The following is a 19,082-nucleotide window of genomic DNA, read 5'->3' on the forward strand; positions in this document are numbered from 1 at the left end:
TGCCTCTTTCACTCTCTTTATCCTTCAAGATTGTTGAAATGGTTCAATGTGCCAGCTCCAAGTCACCTGCTCTCTGACTTTCTTACCAGCCTCATTTTATAATGTACTCTCAACGACTAAGGCCCGTATTCAATTAGAAGCGAAAAGCCGAGATCCGCCAAAAAGTAACGCCGATTCCGACTCATCTCCGTATTCAATTCCATCCGCTTCTCACGTAAGCGGAAAGTCAATGCAAGGTAATGGGCGAAAAAGATCCGCCTCCGAATAGCAGGAGAAAATAAGTGCATTTTTTTTATTTTGGGGTGCAAAGGTGGGGAAACCACGCAGTACCCTTGGAACAGGCCCCCAAATGATAACTGCGTAAAAAGAAAAACTAAAAAAAAGTAAGAAACACACCTAAAAAGTAGCTTGAATTTGGGGGCGCAAAAGTACAAAGTGGAGGTACAAACAAAAAAATTAGCGAAATAGACTTTTGGGGAGTCTGCAAGTATGTGTGAGATGCTTGCTTCAGGTGCGTTTTTTACGTTTTTTAAAACTTCACTTTAGCGACTTTAAAATATGCTTGCACCCATTTTCAAGTACCCAAAATTTGACAGGACAACTTATTTTCTCCAACAAAAACTGCTTAATACTATTTTTCACCACTTGTGTGAAGACGCCAATTAGAGGCATTTGTATCAACTTACGTACCCCAAACAGTTTTATTAGGACTAATCGGGCACAACTACATTGATCCCCAATGTTTCTGCATCTTTTTGGTGGGTTCAGGCTGATTTCCCCGATTCTGAAAACTTGAATTCGTCAAACCTTTTAATACATTCCTGCCTATAAACCTCTAAGATTCACCTGCCTAGAACCTCTAAGACAAAACCTGCCTATACCTTCTGAAACCACAAGATGTCGCTAATTAGCGCTGTGTTTGATTATACATTAATGGAATTCTGAGACAGTTGAATAGCGGTCCAAAGCGCTAAAGATTATTATTCAGGTAAAAGTACAGATGTTACAACGCTATGATCTAATAATGAGCGCAAATAAATTGTACAAACATTAGGTCATAAGGTACAGTTAAAATACATTAAACGGTTATTAAAGATCAAAATACAATGAGCAATATGAGACAGAGAGAGAGAGAGAAAGAGAGAGAAAAAGAGACACATCAAAATACAATGAGAGAGATATCAATGTCTGCTGGGAGCACATGTTCAAGATGGCTGGTGATGATGTTTGTGTGTGAGAGGGGGGGGTTAGGAATGCTTCCTGCCCTATTGTCCAAACCGCATGGTCTACAAACAAACTCCATTATGAAGCTACCTCATTGAAATCTCCCATAATGCCATAGTTAATTAAATATGCAAGCTGGATATCATATGCCAACACATCAGGCAAACAATGCACCATTTAATATTCCAACATGTACAACACAAGCTGATTCCAATATACAACAATACCATCCTACAACAGACCTCATCCAGTACCCACTAGACCGTGGGGAGGGGGAAGGGCTGAAGCACATGCTCTTCCTTTGTTTGCAAGCCTCATGATCCCTAGGCAAACTCCAATTTGAAAACTCACATTAAGTTGTAACTCTGTAAATCATCCATCCATCAATGATCACAATTATAATAAAGACCTATAATATAATACCTATCTGACCCATACAACACCATAACTGGGTAGAATTATAATTTCCTTTGTTCACCCCACATGGAAGTAGCCATCTCTAATAAACTGCAGACAATATACCTATCTGACCCACACGGCAATTACTTATGACCATTCAAAGCTGTTATTAATTCAACTTCCATAATATATAACTGATACCACCCTATGATTACATTCAAGAGTACACAACACATACCAAGCCTATATCTCCCAAGCAGAGATATTGTTCAAGCACATGGGAAGGCCCTAACACAGAACACATGGGAAGGCCCTAACACAGAACACATGGGAAGGCCCTAACACAGAACAAATGGGAAGGCCCTAACACAGAACACATGGGATCTCAATCAACCAGCATCAATCATTTACAAATATTACAAAAACTCCATAATCAATCCCTTTCCTGCATGCTGATAACAGACTATTGTACCCTACAGTGTAGATGAAAAGTACAGATTAGATAACATATCATCCACTGTATGCTAACACAGACTCATGAATATCCTTAGAAAACTACAAACCACACACCATGCTAAGCTAATAACAGATTAACACCAAACATAGCTACAGACACCCAAATAGGCTAAATATTGCACAATTTATACTTAGCTATAACCCAGAGGAACTGAGACCCATTTTTCCGTTGTCTTGTGAGAGAGTGAACCTCTCTCTTCCCAGAATCTGCAAGTGTGTCTTCTGGCTGTGTGTTCTCAGGATGTGCATGCTATGTTCCCGCCCCCTTTTACCTGTGAGGTCATCAGAAAGGGAGTATCCTTTTGGTTACCTGAACTACTGTTCCCAGTTAGCTAGCTCTGTTGATTAGACTGGAATAACCAGTCCTTTGGACAAAAATGTAAACAAGCCTACACCATGTTATTGTCTTTTGGTAAAGGTTAGAAATCTGTTACAGGGCATTTATTGGACAATTCCAAATGGATACAAAAGGTCTCCAACCTCCTTTTGTATCCCCCACATGCAAATCTAAGCTGCTATGGCAAACAACATTTCAAATAGTTATTCTCTCTAACATTCATATTTCATAGCCGCATGTTCTGATCTTCATATTGATGTCACCGGAACGCTGTGGAAACAGAGTAGATCAGTACGGCTCCACACACAGTCCAATTGTCATTTACTAAGCCATAGTTACAGAAAACATTCATTTCTTTATATACTGACATTGCGTTTAAACCAAGCAATAATTATCCTTTTTGCGTTACGGGACCATTGCTTTTAAATGTATGTATGCGGGGAAAACAGCACTGAATTGCGTTGTGCGTCTGCGGGTCGGTGGGGCACTCAGCGAGCAGCACTAAGCTGGAAGGGCATCTATGTGTGTGTGTGTGTGTGTGTTTGAGGAAGGCTGACTATGTACCTTTTTTTTTTTTTACAATATAGTGCTGTTTTTATTTCTAAGATGGAGTCTTGACGCCCTTTACAAGATAGCATTGCGCAGATTCCAATTGCGAACAGATTCTGTCTTCGCCAATTATCCGGTTTTGACAAAACACTTTCCGCCTTTTTGGACTTCGCGTGTCGCCGTTTTTGCGTCTTTTAAAATTGAATAGGGCAATTAGCGGGTACGCGCTCAATAAGTTTCCATGGCTAAAATACGCGATGTAGGTGAAAAGTCCGGCAGGCGAAACTTTTTATCCTGTACGCGAAACTAAATGAATACTGGTCCATGTCGTAGGAACGGAACTCTGTTAAGTGAGGAATGTCTGTACTTAGGCCCTGTAGACACATTGGCTGGCAGGAGCAATATAAAAAAATTACTTTAAGACACGCAGCCTTCCAGCAATAATAAACATCTCCTCTGAGAAAAGAGAAACCGAGGAGTATGTCAGAAATAGTCTGATTTATATATAGATAAAGCAATGGACACCAGGCAGAAAAAAATAACCGTAAGGAAAACATGTAAACATTGGCATGTAGAAAGGAACTGCTATGATATGTTTAAAATTAGACCTTAGATAGCCCTTTGGTATATAGAGGCACAATAGTGATCAAATACACACAAAAACCGAAAGACCGTGTAATGACAAGTATCTAAAGGTGCCTACACACTTACCGATTAATTTTTTTCTTACACGATCTGGCCGATTCCAACGCATCGGAACGACAGATCGTGTAAAAAATGCCCGAATCGTCCCCACTCCCGATCACAATACGATGCGCATCCCAGCTGGTCGCACATGACATCTTCAGATCGTGCTGTAGGGCAGGCCTGGCAATCTGGGACACAATGCACTGGAAAAAAGTCACGGATGCAGGATAGATCGTAACTCACGGATGCAGGATAGAGCGTTCGAAGATGGACCAAATCGTGCACAGGACTGCCGGGGAGGAGTTTCAAGGGAAATCGTACACAATGTCAGATCGTGTGCAGATTGGTAATGTGTAGGCACCTTAAGGCATAATGTAATTCAGCATCTTTATGAAAAAATTAGAAGACGCAAAGCAATGAATATGAATCTAAGAGAAGCGTTTTCAATAAGTGGTACAACTGAAACTGTCAAGGGAAACTGAGATCCGTCCAAGTCTCGGCTTCCTGAGGCATATTAAGTAACATAGGTCTACCATCAGCTACCACCCACAATCTGGAGAGATATAATAGGGCAGTAGAAAATCTCTCAATAACCTCTTGCTAAATTGTGCCCTTTTCACATTATTTTAGGTTCACATAAATTTACTAAAGGCCAATTGGAGTAGAATTTGTAAAATTCTACTCCAAACCCTAATTATCACATATTTAGTAAGCAGATCGCATTTCCCATAATTGTAATGGGAAATGTGATCTGGCCAAAGTTACTAAAAATAAAATGTGAAAATATACTGGGGAAAGTCCTGTGATAATAACAGCACCTTCAGATTAAGTTATCCAGGGTTTTCCCCGGTCCTCCGACTCCTGCTCTACTCTAACAGGCATAGCAGAGCCTGAAGCCTGGCCCCACCTATCAGCTGTGTGGTCTAAATAGACCACAAGCTGATCACTGCAAAAAAAAAATAGTGAAAAAACCAGTTACCTGATTCCAATGCCGGTGATCGGTGCTCCGGTGTTGTCCTCTAGGGCTCCGGTCAGCTGGTCTCCCGGCTCCTGCACTGTGACCCTGGTCAGCTGCTGCATAGAACAGCTGACCGGGATCACAGAGCAAGATGGGAGACCAGTTGACCTTGAGCCCCAGAGGACCTCACCGGAGCACCGATGACTGAAGGTAAGTGAGAGGGGGAAAGAATCGCTGGGGTTAGACGAGCCAGTCAGCGCATGCGCGGGCACCTTCTCACTGTATTTTTTCCAAAAAATACAGTGAAAAGATTGCGGAGGGGATTTGCATGGATGGAGCTTTTTCTCAAAATCTGTCCCTGCAAGGGATTTTTAATAAATCCCTGTGATATTTCCTAAATTTGCAATGTCAATTTAGGCGAAAATATCACACTACAACTGCATTTTAAATGCGGATTGTAATAAATAATTTTAATCATCCATTGGAAAGTCAGGGAATGCAGAGATCCAGTGATTATTTGTTTGATCAAGTTGCAAGGGGGGGTTTCTCTGTCCTGGTAGTGAATTAGCTTTGCTTTCAAGGTACGGGGAGGAGCCGCAGGTGGCAAGGCCTTAAACATGGCGAGCCCTTTTTGCTGCAAATGTTCAGTGAAAGAATCACAGCCATAGGTGTCACTGAGGCATTTCTCCAGGAACCTCGTGGGTGCCCCGCAATGTCAAACTATGTTTCACCACAGTCATCTGATTTTCAAATCAATGGGTCAATGACCATTATCCAGCGTAGCTACTGTATGCACTCCAGCTTCCCCCACCTGTTCCCTACTTTTTTGAATGTCATGTTATAAGAGACTGATCAGACTGCACCCTTCCAATTTTATCAGACAAGTTTTTGATAGGTACTCATGGAAAAAGTGACCTTGGGTGGTATTGACTCTGTCACCTCAGATGCTGACTGGATCTGCTGTAATGTCTTGTGGGACTTGCCACCCTAAGGAGCAATCATGGAGCAGGCAAATGAGACCACATATTTAGTAGCTGGTCAGGATATTACACAGTCTGCATGGGTAAGTCTGATAGGAGGAAGGAGCCCAGAGAAAAAATTACACTCAGACACTTAGAGGGGACACTGTTTGAGAGTGACCACTACCACACAGCAATGCAGATGTGTCAAAAAGACCAGAGGAAGTGCAGCAATCTCAATTACTGTAACAATGTTATTTGTACAGGGAGAACAGAGGTTCTGGAGAAGGTTTGGATTCAACAGATACTAATACTGGGTGGGTACGGGATTCCAACAGGCAGAATCCCAACAGATTTCTGTTAGTATTATAACCCTAAGCCTAACCCTCCCCCTAACCCCAAGTCTCCCCGTGGCCCTAATACTTACCGCCACAATCTTTAGGGATTCTGACAGTTGGGATGCCGCTTTTGGTATAGTGACTGCCAGGATGCTGACTACAACCCCTTATAGGCTGGAGATCTTCTTAAACTCTGTCTGACAGCAGCCAGAGATGAGACGCTTTTTACGGGCAACAAGTCAGGAAGAAGGGGCATATCTCCTTATTGGTGGCCAACAAAGTGGGAATCTTCGAGCAGTCAGGAGCAACTGGCTGATGTCAGTGGAGGATCCACATAAAGCTCACCATGATAGGACACCTCATTATCAGAAGCCTGCGGCCAAGTGATGCTACAAGCTTTAGGAGCTCCACAGAGACAGAGGGTAACACAAATCAAAAGGCCCAAGGTTGAGATTAGCAGCACAGAGTCATCTACAGTGTCACAATTCAGTCACAAGTAAAATAAAACTCTCCTTGTAATATAGGAGTGGATTCTAAAGGCTGGCAGCAGGTGTCACTGACGTTTGCGGAACAGCATATGAGCTGGAGCAGTATTCAAAAAGATCAGAGTAGAAGCAGCTTAAGTGAAACTGATGTGTTGCAGGATACAGTACAAGGCTAACTCTGGTGTGGATCAGAGTATAGACAAGCCGTGGCACAGGCTGTATAGTACCGTGGCACAGTAGAAGAATACAAAGTCAGCTGTTGGCACACTGGCAGACTGAAGTAGCAAGGCACAGTTCAAAAATCCAGGCCAGCACACGGTGAGACTGATCAGAGAACTTTAAAATAAGACATACAGTTGGGATTAGTTGATGGAAATTGATATACTTGATTCAAAGATGATATGTTAAAATGTACAGTAATAACTGTAGTAATGTCTTTCCGTTGTGGTAAGCTATTATATGATCATTGTGTGATGAAAGAGATAGAAAGTTATTTCTACAAGAATTTGCAGATATCGTTGCTGGGCTAGTTCTGGAGCATTAAAGATGGCTGATTCTTGGGGATTTCAATGCATGGGTTAATGATGAGCTCTCACTCCTTGGTCAAGGCCTCCTGTGCACAATGAATGCTATGGGCCTCACACAAGTCATTCTTTCTGCTACACACATAAGTAGTCACACTCTTGATCTGGTCTTCCAGACTGGATTAGAAGTCTGATCTAAATATAAACCCAGTCACGTGGTCAGACCACCACTCAATTCATTTCTCAGTTGCAACCCCTTGAAATAGAACTTCTCAGATGGAGTTGACAAGGTATTGTCCAAGGAGGGGCTCTTGCAGCAAACCTGGATCTCTCTGCTGTAATGGGGGCCTGTGATGATCCTTGTTCCCTAGTCCATAATTATAACAGGGATGTGACGGCTGCAATGGATATTATCGCCCCTGTGCGTATAAGACTCCGCATACCACACCGTCAAGCTCCTAACTACTGTTAGTGATCTCAACAAAAGGGGGTTGTAGACTTGAAAGATGATGGAGGAAGACTAACCTGGTAGAGGATAAGTTAACACTAATCAAACATATTGGAGAATATCAATCAATAATCACCTGTAAGAAAACAGAGTTCCTTTCAAATGAGATCAAGGCAGCAAACAATAGGCCAGCTCAGCTTATCCGTACAGTGGGGATGCTTTGCAAATGAGCAGGCCTGCTGCTTGATGAAGCCCTCTCCCAGTCAAGATGCAATGACTTTACAAAATTCTTTACAAATAAAGTATCCTCTATCTGATCTGGAATCCCCACAGTGCCATCAAAGGAGTGCCAAACTACCAAGCCAGGGTAAGCTACCTGTCTTCATGGAACAGCTTTGACATAATGGATGTAAAAGACATTGCTAAAATTATCTGAATGTTGCCACCCACCACCTGTCATCTGGACCCTGCTTCACTCAAGCTTCTTATAGGGTGTATGGACATGATTGGCCCTGATGATTGCATAAATTGTTCAATGCTCTTTGCAGACAGGCATTTTTCCAGAAGCACTAAAGGAAGCATTTGTTAGACCACTTCTTAAAAAACCTAAATTAGACCTCGACTGCTTGACCAACTACAGACTGGTATCAAAACCTTCCTTTTCTAGGAAAAGTCATTGCGAAAGTGGTGGCAATGGAACTGGAAACCCACCTGTCTACCCATGATATTTATGATCCATTCCAGTCAGGATTCAGGAGAAGACTGTACTGAAACAGCCCTGGTATGTGTGCTAAATTATCTTTTGGTGGCAAGAGACAGAGGTGATTGCTCAATCTTAAACCTTCTGGATTTCTCTGCAAGCATTTGATACCGTGGACCACAGGATTCTAATTAAGCGCCTGAAAAATTTCTGGGGACTGGATGGCACAGTCCTTAGTTAGTTCAAATAATTTCTGACTGGCAAGTCACAGAGAGTTTCTTCTGGAGTAAACTCTTCATCACCAGTTATACAACACAAATAATGAGTGAATAAATGCTCCAATATTGGGATATTGACACCATATATGGATAGCAGGACAGATTAAATGACACAGATTGTTAGCCCCAAAAGCAAATATAGATATATCTTCAATCCTCCAGAAGAAATCCTTTTCTGACAACCGGTGCCACACATCACTTGAAACCTCCAAAAAGGGTCAGAGATGGAAACCTTCCATAGTGTAAAACTGTATTTTTTAATCAATTGCATACAACACTTAAAAACATAAAATATCAATTCCACCAGTAAAATTGACCGCGTGCCAGAAAGGTCCTTTTCCAAAGGCAATTAGAAAGCATGAAAGGCTAATCCTGGGTTTCAACACCTCCAGGCTTCAGATGGTTCACCTTCCAAACGTCCCCCAAGGTAGCGATCTCCTTACTCCACCAACACGTTTCAACTGTGTCCATTCTTTATCAAGGTGTATGGATGTGTGGTGGAAAGACTATATTTAAACCCCCTTTAGCCAATCATGGGCATTTGGAGGCTGGTCCTAAAATACAACTTACAATATTTTCTTATGCTAATAATAATAATGCATAAATATCCAGAGAGATCAAGATTTATTACGTTTAGCGTAAACTTTTCTGCATACTCCCAATAAACCAAAATAATATTAATCATTAAAAAAGTGACTTATCGTCACTTCCGGTTACGGAGGGAAAAACAGAATTTTACCCATTCTAAACGGGTTGGCCGGGATTGCAAATCAATCCCCTTTTCCTAGTCCGATAATTTCAATGTCTCCTGTAGAATATCTCAGAGGTAGTATCACTCCTACCTTTTTTATGTCCGGATGCAGACAAAAAGTCCCTTCTGGTTTTGGTGGGATCTCAACTTGTTTATATTGTGAATTAAAAGTAGAGATAAAAGAGAGTAATGGCCATTTTTCCTCTTCAAAAGGAGGGACATTGGCAAATAAAAGGGACTGATGTTTTTCTAGCAAAAGCAGAGATGAAACTTCTTTATGATAAGCAGACCTTGGAACCCAAGGGATTAAATAACAAATTTAAACTTAAATGGTTTTTATAAGTTTTTATATTTTATAAAGGTATTTTATGACTATTTTTACTACTTATACTTTTACAAATATCATTATGCTGCTATATTTCTCTCTAGATGGATTGTTCCCCATACACTTGTGTTTTTTTAAATGTCCCAAATATTGGAGCGCTTATTCAGTCATTATTTGTGTTGTATAATTTGTATTTGGATAATTTTTTATTTTTCTTCATCACCAGTGCCACTTCCATGCCGTTTCCCACAGGGTTCTATACTATCTGCCATGCTTTTTGCAGTATACATGCTACCATTGGGTGAAATAATCAGACCTCATGGCCTGGTCTACCACTGCTATACAGATGATACACAACTGTACCTGTCCTTTGCTCCAGGTACTAAGAACACCATAACAACCCTAAACGGCTGCCTAGCTGAGCTCCAGCAGTGGATGAGTGCCATTTGGCTGCGACTGAACCCAGATAAAACAGAGGTCCTTATGATGGGCCACAGAGCAAGGCAATAGCATAGCAACCAACAGGACTTGCGCTTGGGGGCTCAGAGATACAAAACCCTGAACATGTGCAAAATCTTGGTGGTGTCCTGGATAGTGGCTTGACACTTAAATATCAGGTATCAGCCACAATCAAATCCTCATTCTTTCATCTGAGGAACATAGCCAGAATCAAGCACTTAATTCCCTCAGAAGATCTGCCTAAAGTCATACATACATAAATACACCCTCTATCTTGGTCTACCAGCAAAAGAATTGCAACGCTTGCAAATGGTACAAAATGCAACTGCCAGGCTATTAACCAACCAGCCCCGTTCCAGCCACATAACACCCATTCTCTGTTCTCTTCACTAGGCTGCCTGTCAGATGGCGAATTGTTTTCAAGATTGGCTTACTAACTTTCAAAGCCCTACATGACCAGGGTCCAAGGTACCTGAAGCAGCTTCTGATTCCTTACTGACCCACTCAATTAGTGCAATCCATTGATGAAGGACTATTAACAGTACCTAGAATCTCCCGGAATTCGTCTGGGGGTCGAGCTTTCAGCTTTGTGGCTCCAACTATATGGAACTTGCTTCCTCAAACAGTTCAAGAGTCCTCCACTCTAGAATCCTTAAAAAAATCAACTCAAAACTCATCTATTCACCTAAGCATTTCACTAATGTCCCTTGTTAAGCTTGTTTTGTATTTTGTGCTGTAAAGGCAAATGTAATGCACTTTGAGTCCATTAGGAGAAAAGCGCTTTATAAATAACATTATTATTAAGGTATCTGTGTATATGTTTTTATTTGTTTTCTGCAATGTTATGGTGTATGTTTAAAATTGAGAAAAATTTAAATAAAAAATACTTTGTTCAAAAAAAAAGAAAAGGGAAAAAAAACCAGGGTCTTACGGCAGTAACCAAGAGCCATGACCTACGGCTTATTACCATAAATAGCGAGCTGGCAGGTGACATCAGAGGAGGAAGCGGCAGACAGGTGTAAAATTGACCGAGTATGATCTGTTGGGAACAAGACACCAGCAGCATACCATAGCACCCGATTGTTAAGTAAGCGAACTGTTGTGACCCATACCTACGAAATGGCCTGACACCAAGCTTATTTCAGATATTAAAAGAACACTACCCCCAAACCACCACAGGAGACCTACACTACCGTTCAAAAGTTTGGGGTCACCTAGAAATTTCCTTATTTTTGAAAGAAAAGCACTGTTTGTTTGTTTGTTTTTTTCGATGAAGATAACAATAAATTAATCAGAAATACTCTGTACATTGTTAATGTGGGTAAATGACTATACTAGCTGCAAACGTCTGGTTTATAAAGGAATATCTACGTAGGTGTATAGAAGCCCATTTCCAGCAACCATCACTCCAGTGTTCTAATGGTATATTGTGTTTGCTAAACGCGTTAGAAGACTAATGGATGATTTGAAAACCCTTGTGCAATTATGTTAGCACAGCTGAAAATGGGTTTGCTCGTTAGAGAAGCTATAAAACTGGCCTTCCTTTGAGCTAGTTGAGTATCTGGACCATCACATTTGTGGTTTTGATTATACTCTCCAAATGGCCTGAAAAAGAGAACTTTCATGTGAAACTCGACAGTCTATTCTTGTTCTTAGAAATGAAGGCTATTCCATGCGAGAATTTGCCAAGAAACTGAACATTTCCTACAACGGTGTGTACTGCTCCCTTCAGAAAACAACACAAACAGGCTCTAACCAGAGTAGAAAGAGAAGTGGGAGGCCCCGGGACACAACTGTGCAAGAAGACAAGTACATTAGAGTCTCTAGTTTGAGAAATAGACGCCTCACAAATCCTCAATTGGCGGCTTCATTAAATGGGTCCCACAAAACACCAGTGTCAACGTCTACAGTGAAGAGGCGACTCCAGGATGCTGGCCTTCTAGGCAAAGTGGCAAAGAAAAAGCCATATCTGAGACTGGCCAATAAAAGGAAAAGTTTCATATGGGCAAAAGAACACAGACATTGGACAGAGGAAAATTGGAAAAAAATGTTATGGACAGACGAATCGAGGTGTTTGGATCACACAGAAGAACATTTGTGCGATGCAGAACAAGTGAAAAGATGCTGGAAGAGTACCTGACGCCATCTGTCAAGCATGGTGGAGGTAATGTAATGGCCTGGGGCTGCTTTTGTGCTGGTAAAGTGGGAGATTTGTACAAGGTAAAAGGGATTTTGTATAAGGAAGGCTATCATCCATTTTGCAGCGCCATGCCATACCCTGTGGGCAGCGCTTGATTGAAGCCAATTTCCTCCTCCAACAGGACAATGACTCAAAGCACACCTCCAAATTATGCAAGACCTATTTAGGGAAGAAGCAGGCAGCTAGTATTCTGTCTGTAATGGCTGGCCAGCGCAGTCACCAGATCTCAACCCCATTGAGTTGTTGTGGGAGCAGCTTGACCGTATGGTACGCAAGAAGTGCCCATCAAGCCAATCCAACTTGTGGGAGGTGCTTCAGGAAGCGTGGGGTGAAATTTCTTCAGATTACCTCAACAAATTAACAGCTAGAGTGCCAACGGTCTGCAGTGCTGTAATTGCTGCAAAAGGAGCATTCTTTGACAAAATTATTATTTCAAATAAAAATCATTATTTCTAACCTTGACTGCATGTTCTATTCATTTTGCAACTCATTTGATAAATAAAAGTCAGTTTTCATGTAAAACACGAAATTGTCTGGGTGACCCCAAACTTTTGAACGGTAGTGTATATAGGAACAAATTATGCTTTCCTAGTGCGCAATTTCCAGCAGCCTATATCCAGCAAAAGAATAAATGGAACAACCCCACAATTCCACAAATATTGTAAATAAAAAGGCTCTAATGTTGAGCAGTGCTTGGAGCATACATTAACGTTACTTACCTATAGGTTATCGATGGAAGTTTGTTCCTCTTTCGATCTTGTATGTGGACACATCTGTACATTATCTATCCATCGTGCGCTACAAGTCGAGTTACACATAACGTGGGAACGCTGTGCGATGCCTTTCTCCTTCCTTTCAAATACTGGACTGCCACCACTAACAAGTTTCTATCCACAAAGATCTTTTTCACCTTTTGTGCGCCATTGTTCAAAATTAGCGCCTTTTTTCTTTACCACAGGAGACCTCCCTGCATCCTGTGAGCCACCAACCTGCTATGTTCCAGTGAGTTGTGACACTCAACAGCGGCCAGGGCAGAGTGCAGTGTCTATATAAACAGAGTCAGGATGCAAATAACACAGCTGATGGGCTGTAGGCCACACCCCCTTGTTTCTTTTTACCCAGGTCATGAAAATAGCTTGTACATCTTGTGCAAGTACATAATGAAACTCCAATATTTATTTATTTTTTTACAAAACTGAACACATACTGTATGTCTTTAGATTATCTTAAAGTGAAAAGCTAATTTTTTTTTTTTTAATGTATGGTTTTTTTTAAATATATTTATATAGATGGCCAACATTGGGAAGTGGTTGCTATAGGCACAGGAGAGTCTAACTTTGGACAGAGCTCTCAGAATGATGGGCGAATTCTTCATGACTCTCATGCTATAGTTTCTGCGAGACGTTCTTTACTAAGGTATCATTTCTTTATTTGCATTCATTAATATACTACTTCACTGCCAGAAGTCTTTCTATTTGCCCTTCAATTTATTAGGTCAGTTTATTACTCCTCATTCTTTGAATAGTTGTGTTTTCTCTGGCTTCACATGCGGAGAGTCTGGGCACTAAAAGGTCTGCCTGCACAGGCTCTTCTCTTTCAATACCTCACACCCTGCCTCCCAACTGTTGGTGCCTCAAGAGTTGGGCACATTTTTTTTTATTTATTTTTTTAGCTGTTTTATTTATTTATTATTTGCTTATATTTGAACTAGGCTATGTCCGGCTTTTCTTCAATATTTTATTTGAATTATATTTATTATTTTATAATTTATAAATGTTAAATTTAAAGGACAATTTCTAATGGGAATTTCTGTGTCAAACATACTCTAAGCTTTATGTCTAGGCATGTGTTGGAGTTAATGAGTAGTTGAAAGAATATACCAGGGGATCCCAGAGTTGTATGCATTGATTGTAATCAAATTATGAAGACCTATATTTGCATTGTTTTTATATCTTAAAACTCGAATGTAGTATTCAAGTTCATAAAGCTTCTCAGAGTCTACAGTGGGTAAGTGAAGCCCATGTGAACCTTATGGATTATCTGTGTGTTAGTAATAAACTGTGTGTTAGTAATAAATGGTTTAAACTAATTGAAGACAAGTAACTAAAAATTGTTAATTTCATCTGTTGTGAATTGTATTCATAACAGATGCATGTCACTAACATCCTGTATGGCTTACACTAATATACCTTGGACTGTACAGGGTGATGTGACATGCAGATACATCTTCATACTGAACTTGTTTGTAGGCTGTCTTCTCCACCTCTACATTTCACCAGCCAATAGGACTCCAGTTTAAGGTTTGTGCCCATGGAGTGGGCACCATCCATTGTTTTTCTGCTGGAGCAGCTTTATAACTTTTATTTCTTTATTATTTTAGCTTATGTGGAATATTTTATAATAACTGGATTGGGGCAGACAGGAGCGCTTATCAGAGCCCCATTGGATATGCCTGCTTCTGAAAGGGGCGGTCTCTCAGTCACTGGAGCATTTGGTGTCCAGGGACCTCTGAAAACCATGCTCTGACCATGGGTTCCAAGTATTGAGCTCCGTGTTGCTCCTAGAACCCAGAGTGGGAGTCATCAGTTTGTACAATGGTTTTTTTCTACTTCAGGGTCCATAGGGTATCCACAGGATACCTTGGGGTATAGGTGTGACGTCAGTCGCAGGGCACCAAAGAGTTAAGCTTTCAGCCTCCCAGGATGCACTAGGTCCCCCTCCTATACCCCGCCCCCGAGCCAAGGCACCTCAGTTTAGTTTGGTGCCCGGCCGGAGTCGGGTGCACCTGTTGGAGTGGGGGCTAGAAGAGCCCCTGAAGCTTATTCTTCATGCAGCTGTGGCTGCACAACTGGATGAACAGCATGGACAGTCAGTCCTGACGTCCATGCTGTCTTCCCTACACCCCGCCGGTACCAGAACGCCGGTACTGATCCGGGGATGCTGGTGGGCGTCTGGGGTCACAGCTAGCGGTGACCCCAGATGCTCCGGACCATGGCCGGATTCAAGGGGGACAGAGGTAAGCAGCGGGGTCCCGCGGTGGGTCCCCGCTGATCACATGGTCCTAAGTCCCCAGGCAGGGGGCTCCCTGGGGACTGGCTGCAGCGTGGAGCCAGGCGACCAACCTGCGCTTCCACTACCCCCTGGGACAGCGGACCGCAGCAGAGCGGTAGCGCTGCGGCGTCCCAGGGGTTAAATGCATGCCAGGGGAGCGCGCCTTCCCTGTCTCACAGCCGGCGCCTCCCCCGCTGCACACAGCCCTCTCTGCATGCTGCCGACTGGTCCTGTGGCAGCGCTCCTCCCCCAGGCCAGCCTCCTCTCTGCTCCTCGGCGGCCATCTTCTCCAGAACGCATGGTGAACGCTGCTGGAAGCGCTGGAAGGAAGCATCGTGGTCTGGGTCCCCCCGCATACCTCTCCTCCGCTGTGGTCAGGTCTGTGTATGCAGCGCTGTGTCCTACCAGGCCCTGTGTCTGTGTAGTTGAGTGATCAGCGCTGTTAGTGCAGGAATTGTTATTTTTCTGCATTGTATGTGACTGTGCTAGCGCTGCTGCCTGTAATCTTTTCTCTCTAAACTGTCAGCTTTATTACTGTCCCTGTTCTTTCTGCTAAAGCCCTTGCGGTGCGGTGCTGCAGGGTGGTCTCTCGCCTATTTAATACTTAATTGGTGAGAGAGGTCACATACGTGGTGCCATCATGTCTGAAAGTGATTTTCCCCTCCGGCTACAGTGTACCACGTGCAAAGTACCGTTAGCGGAGGGGGAGGGTAGCGCGGAGGGCCTTTGCCGGCAGTGTTTGTCCATGGCGCGCCCTATTACGGTTACAGCACCGGTACAGGAGCCGCCCTGGGCTTGTTTCGCTCAGGCGTTAACAGCTTTAGTGGGCCAGTTAGCTCCGCAGCCCGCGTTTACTCCGATGGGTTTGTCCCAGCAGTCTGTGGTGTCGTCACCCATGCAGGGGTTCCCACGACAATTGGTGGTACCCCACAGTCTCCCTATTTCCCCGCTCCCGGGTTCTCAGGAGCCAGCGTGGGTTAACTCCCTGACGAGTTCTGTACAGCACTTGTCGGATGTGTTGCAAGGGGAGTCTGTGATGCGGTCTCATAAAAGGCCGGTGGCGTCTCTGTCCGCTCCTTATGAGGATGACGAAGGGACGTCTGATGATGGGGAGATTCTAGATCCTTACGATCAGGAACCTCTCCATACTAAGGACGCTGATGCTAAGTCCAAAGTATATATTCCTGGACTTATTCGGGCGGTCCGCACAGCCTTGGTGATTGAGGACGAAGTTCCCCCAGCGGCTAAATCTAAGTATGCCTTTTTCAAAGATGTGAAGGGCGATGCCACAGTCTTTCCTCTTTCGGGTCAGTTGGTGGACCATTTAGAGGAGGCGTGGAAACAACCTGGCAAAAGATACCAGCCGCAGAGACGCCTGGCGGTGGCTTATCCGTTCGCGGATAATTATTTTGCGAAGTGGGAATCCCCTCCACAGGTGGATTCTCACGTGACCCGTCTTGTCCGTAGTGCCACATTGCCGATGCCATCCATGTCCTCCCTTAAGGATGCTACGGACCGCAAGGTAGAAATCTGCCTGAAGTCCGCTTATTCCCTTGCAGGGGGGGCAGCACGGCCGGCTATGGCCATTTGCTGGGTTGCCAGAGCGATGGAGCGCTGGGCGGATTCATTAGAGGCTTCTTTTGAATCCGACTGTCCGGCCGATCAGGCGGAGTTGATTGGCAATCTCCGTGATTCGGCCACCTACATCAACGAGGCGGCTCTAGACATTAGTACTCTGGTGTCTAGAATTTCTTCAGCAGCGGTAGCTGCTCGTCGCACCTTGTGGCTGCGATCCTGGAAGGCGGACGCAGATTCCAAGAAAGGTCTGGAAGCGTTGCCGTTTACCGGAGAAGTTCTCTTCGGTCCGGATCTGGATAAGATTGTGGCCACGCTGGCGGCAGCCAAATCTGCCTGTCTCCCGTCGGCCGCTGCTCCTTCTGGTTCGGGACCATCGTCCTTTCGGTCATCTAGGGCCCAGGGCAGGCCCAAACCACAGTCGTTTCCTCGACAGGCTGGCCCTAAGAAATCGGTCAAGCCCCGGAAGCAGGCATGGAGTACCAGACGTCCGGCCCCCAAGCCAGATGGCAAGCCTGCGGCCTGACGGTCCGGGCCTCCCTTTGGGGGATCCCAGGGTGGGAGGCCGCCTGCTACAGTTCGCCCAGTGTTGGTCGACTACTACGACAGACACTTGGGTTCTGGAGGTGGTTTCCCACGGATACGCCCTCTCCTTCCGGCACAGACCCCCGGCTCGCTTCTTCACCACGGGTCTCCCATCAGACCGGAACAAGGCTACGGAGCTGCGGAAGGTATTGCACACTATGCTCCAGGCTGGAGTTATAGTGGCGGTTCCATTCTCCCAGAGGGGCCAGGGTTTCTATTCAAATCTATTTTTGGTACAGAAACCCAATGGGTCATATCGTCCGATTCTCAACCTCAAAGCACTCAACAAGTCTTTGCGGGTCCCGAAGTTTCGGATGGAGACCCTACGGTCCATCATTCTGGCGCTGGAACCTGGGGACTACTTGGTGTCATTGGACATACAGGACGCTTACCTGCATGTCCCTATTCTTTGGCGCCATCAACAGTTCCTCAGGTTTGCAATCAGCAGCGACCACTTCCAGTTTCGGGCGTTACCTTTTGGCCTGGCAACAGCACCACGTGTTTTCACCAAGGTGATGGCGGTCATGGCGGCTTCTCTGCGGCTGCAGGGAGTCCGCATGTTGCCGTATTTGGACGACCTGTTATTGGTGGCAGGATCTCCAGAGCTCCTGTTACGCCACTTGGACCTGACCATTGCACTGCTGCAACGGCACGGCTGGCTAATCAACTGGCAGAAGTCCACTCTAATCCCGTCTCGGAGGATTCTGCATCTTGGAGCCTTATTGGACTCGGGACAGCAAAGGATCTTCGTGACGGAGGACAAGATCTCTGCTTTACAGTCAAGGGTGCGCAGTTGTCTGCACAGCCGCCGGGTGTCCTTACACTCGGCGATGAGGTTACTGGGCTCCATGGTGTCGGTGTTCGACATGGTGGAATACGCCCAGTTTCACTCCAGACCTCTGCAGCACCTGATCCTGTCCAAGTGGAACGGGCTGACTCAGTCTCTGAAGTCCCAGACGATTGTGCTCACCCAGGAGGTTCGCCTGTCCCTTACGTGGTGGTTACAGACGACCCACCTCAACAAGGGACGTCCGTTCTGGGTTCCAAATTGGGTCCTGTTGACAACGGACGCCAGTCTTCGGGGCTGGGGAGCAGTTTCGGGTCCACACTTGTTCCAGGGCAGGTGGACGCCGACAGAAGCGGAGCTTCCAATAAATATCTTGGAACTCCGTGCGGTCTTCAATGCTCTCCAGCAGGCACAGCGGTTTCTCCAGGGTCGCCCGGTGCAGGTCCAGTCGGACAACGCTACCACCGTGGCCTACATAAACAGGCAAGGAGGAACTCGCAGTCGGGCGGCTCTCGTAGAGGTCTCTCGGATCCTGGTTTGGGCGGAGCGCAATCTTCCGGCCATATCAGCGGTTTTCATCCCGGGAGTGCTCAATTGGGAGGCGGACTTTCTAAGTCGCCAGGACGTTCATCCGGGGGAATGGTCCCTGCACCCGGACGTTTTTCAACTACTGGTGGACAGGTGGGGTCTTCCAGAAATCTACCTCATGGCGTCCCGGCACAACAACAAGTTGCCGGTGTACGGGTCTCGCACAAGAGACGAAGGGGCGTCTCTGGTGGATGCTCTGTCCGTCCGGTGGACGTTCCGGTTCGCATACCTGTTCCCTCCGGTCTCCCTTCTTCCACGGGTAATCCGGAAATTCAAACAGGAAGGAGGGACGCTCCTGTTGATAGCTCCCGCGTGGCCCAGACGGCACTGGTTCTCAGACCTTCAGGGTCTGTCCGTGG

General features: G+C 44.7%; 1 protein-coding gene across 4 annotated transcripts in view; it reads left to right on the forward strand.

Annotated features, from left to right (window-relative positions):
- Positions 1-19,082, forward strand: part of ADAD1 (adenosine deaminase domain containing 1) — a 216,392-nt gene that overhangs the window by 145,612 nt on the left and 51,698 nt on the right. For all 4 annotated transcript variants that reach the window (XM_088452238.1, XM_088452240.1, XM_088452237.1 and 1 more), the window contains one exon: positions 13,427-13,553. In XM_088452238.1, the coding sequence (XP_088308364.1) occupies positions 13,427-13,553 (127 nt within the window). The remainder of the gene's footprint in view (positions 1-13,426; positions 13,554-19,082) is intronic.

Source organism: Taudactylus pleione, unplaced genomic scaffold (assembly GCF_031769625.1).
Source record: "Taudactylus pleione unplaced genomic scaffold, aTauple2 ptg000036l, whole genome shotgun sequence".
NCBI lineage: Eukaryota > Metazoa > Chordata > Amphibia > Anura > Myobatrachidae > Taudactylus > Taudactylus pleione.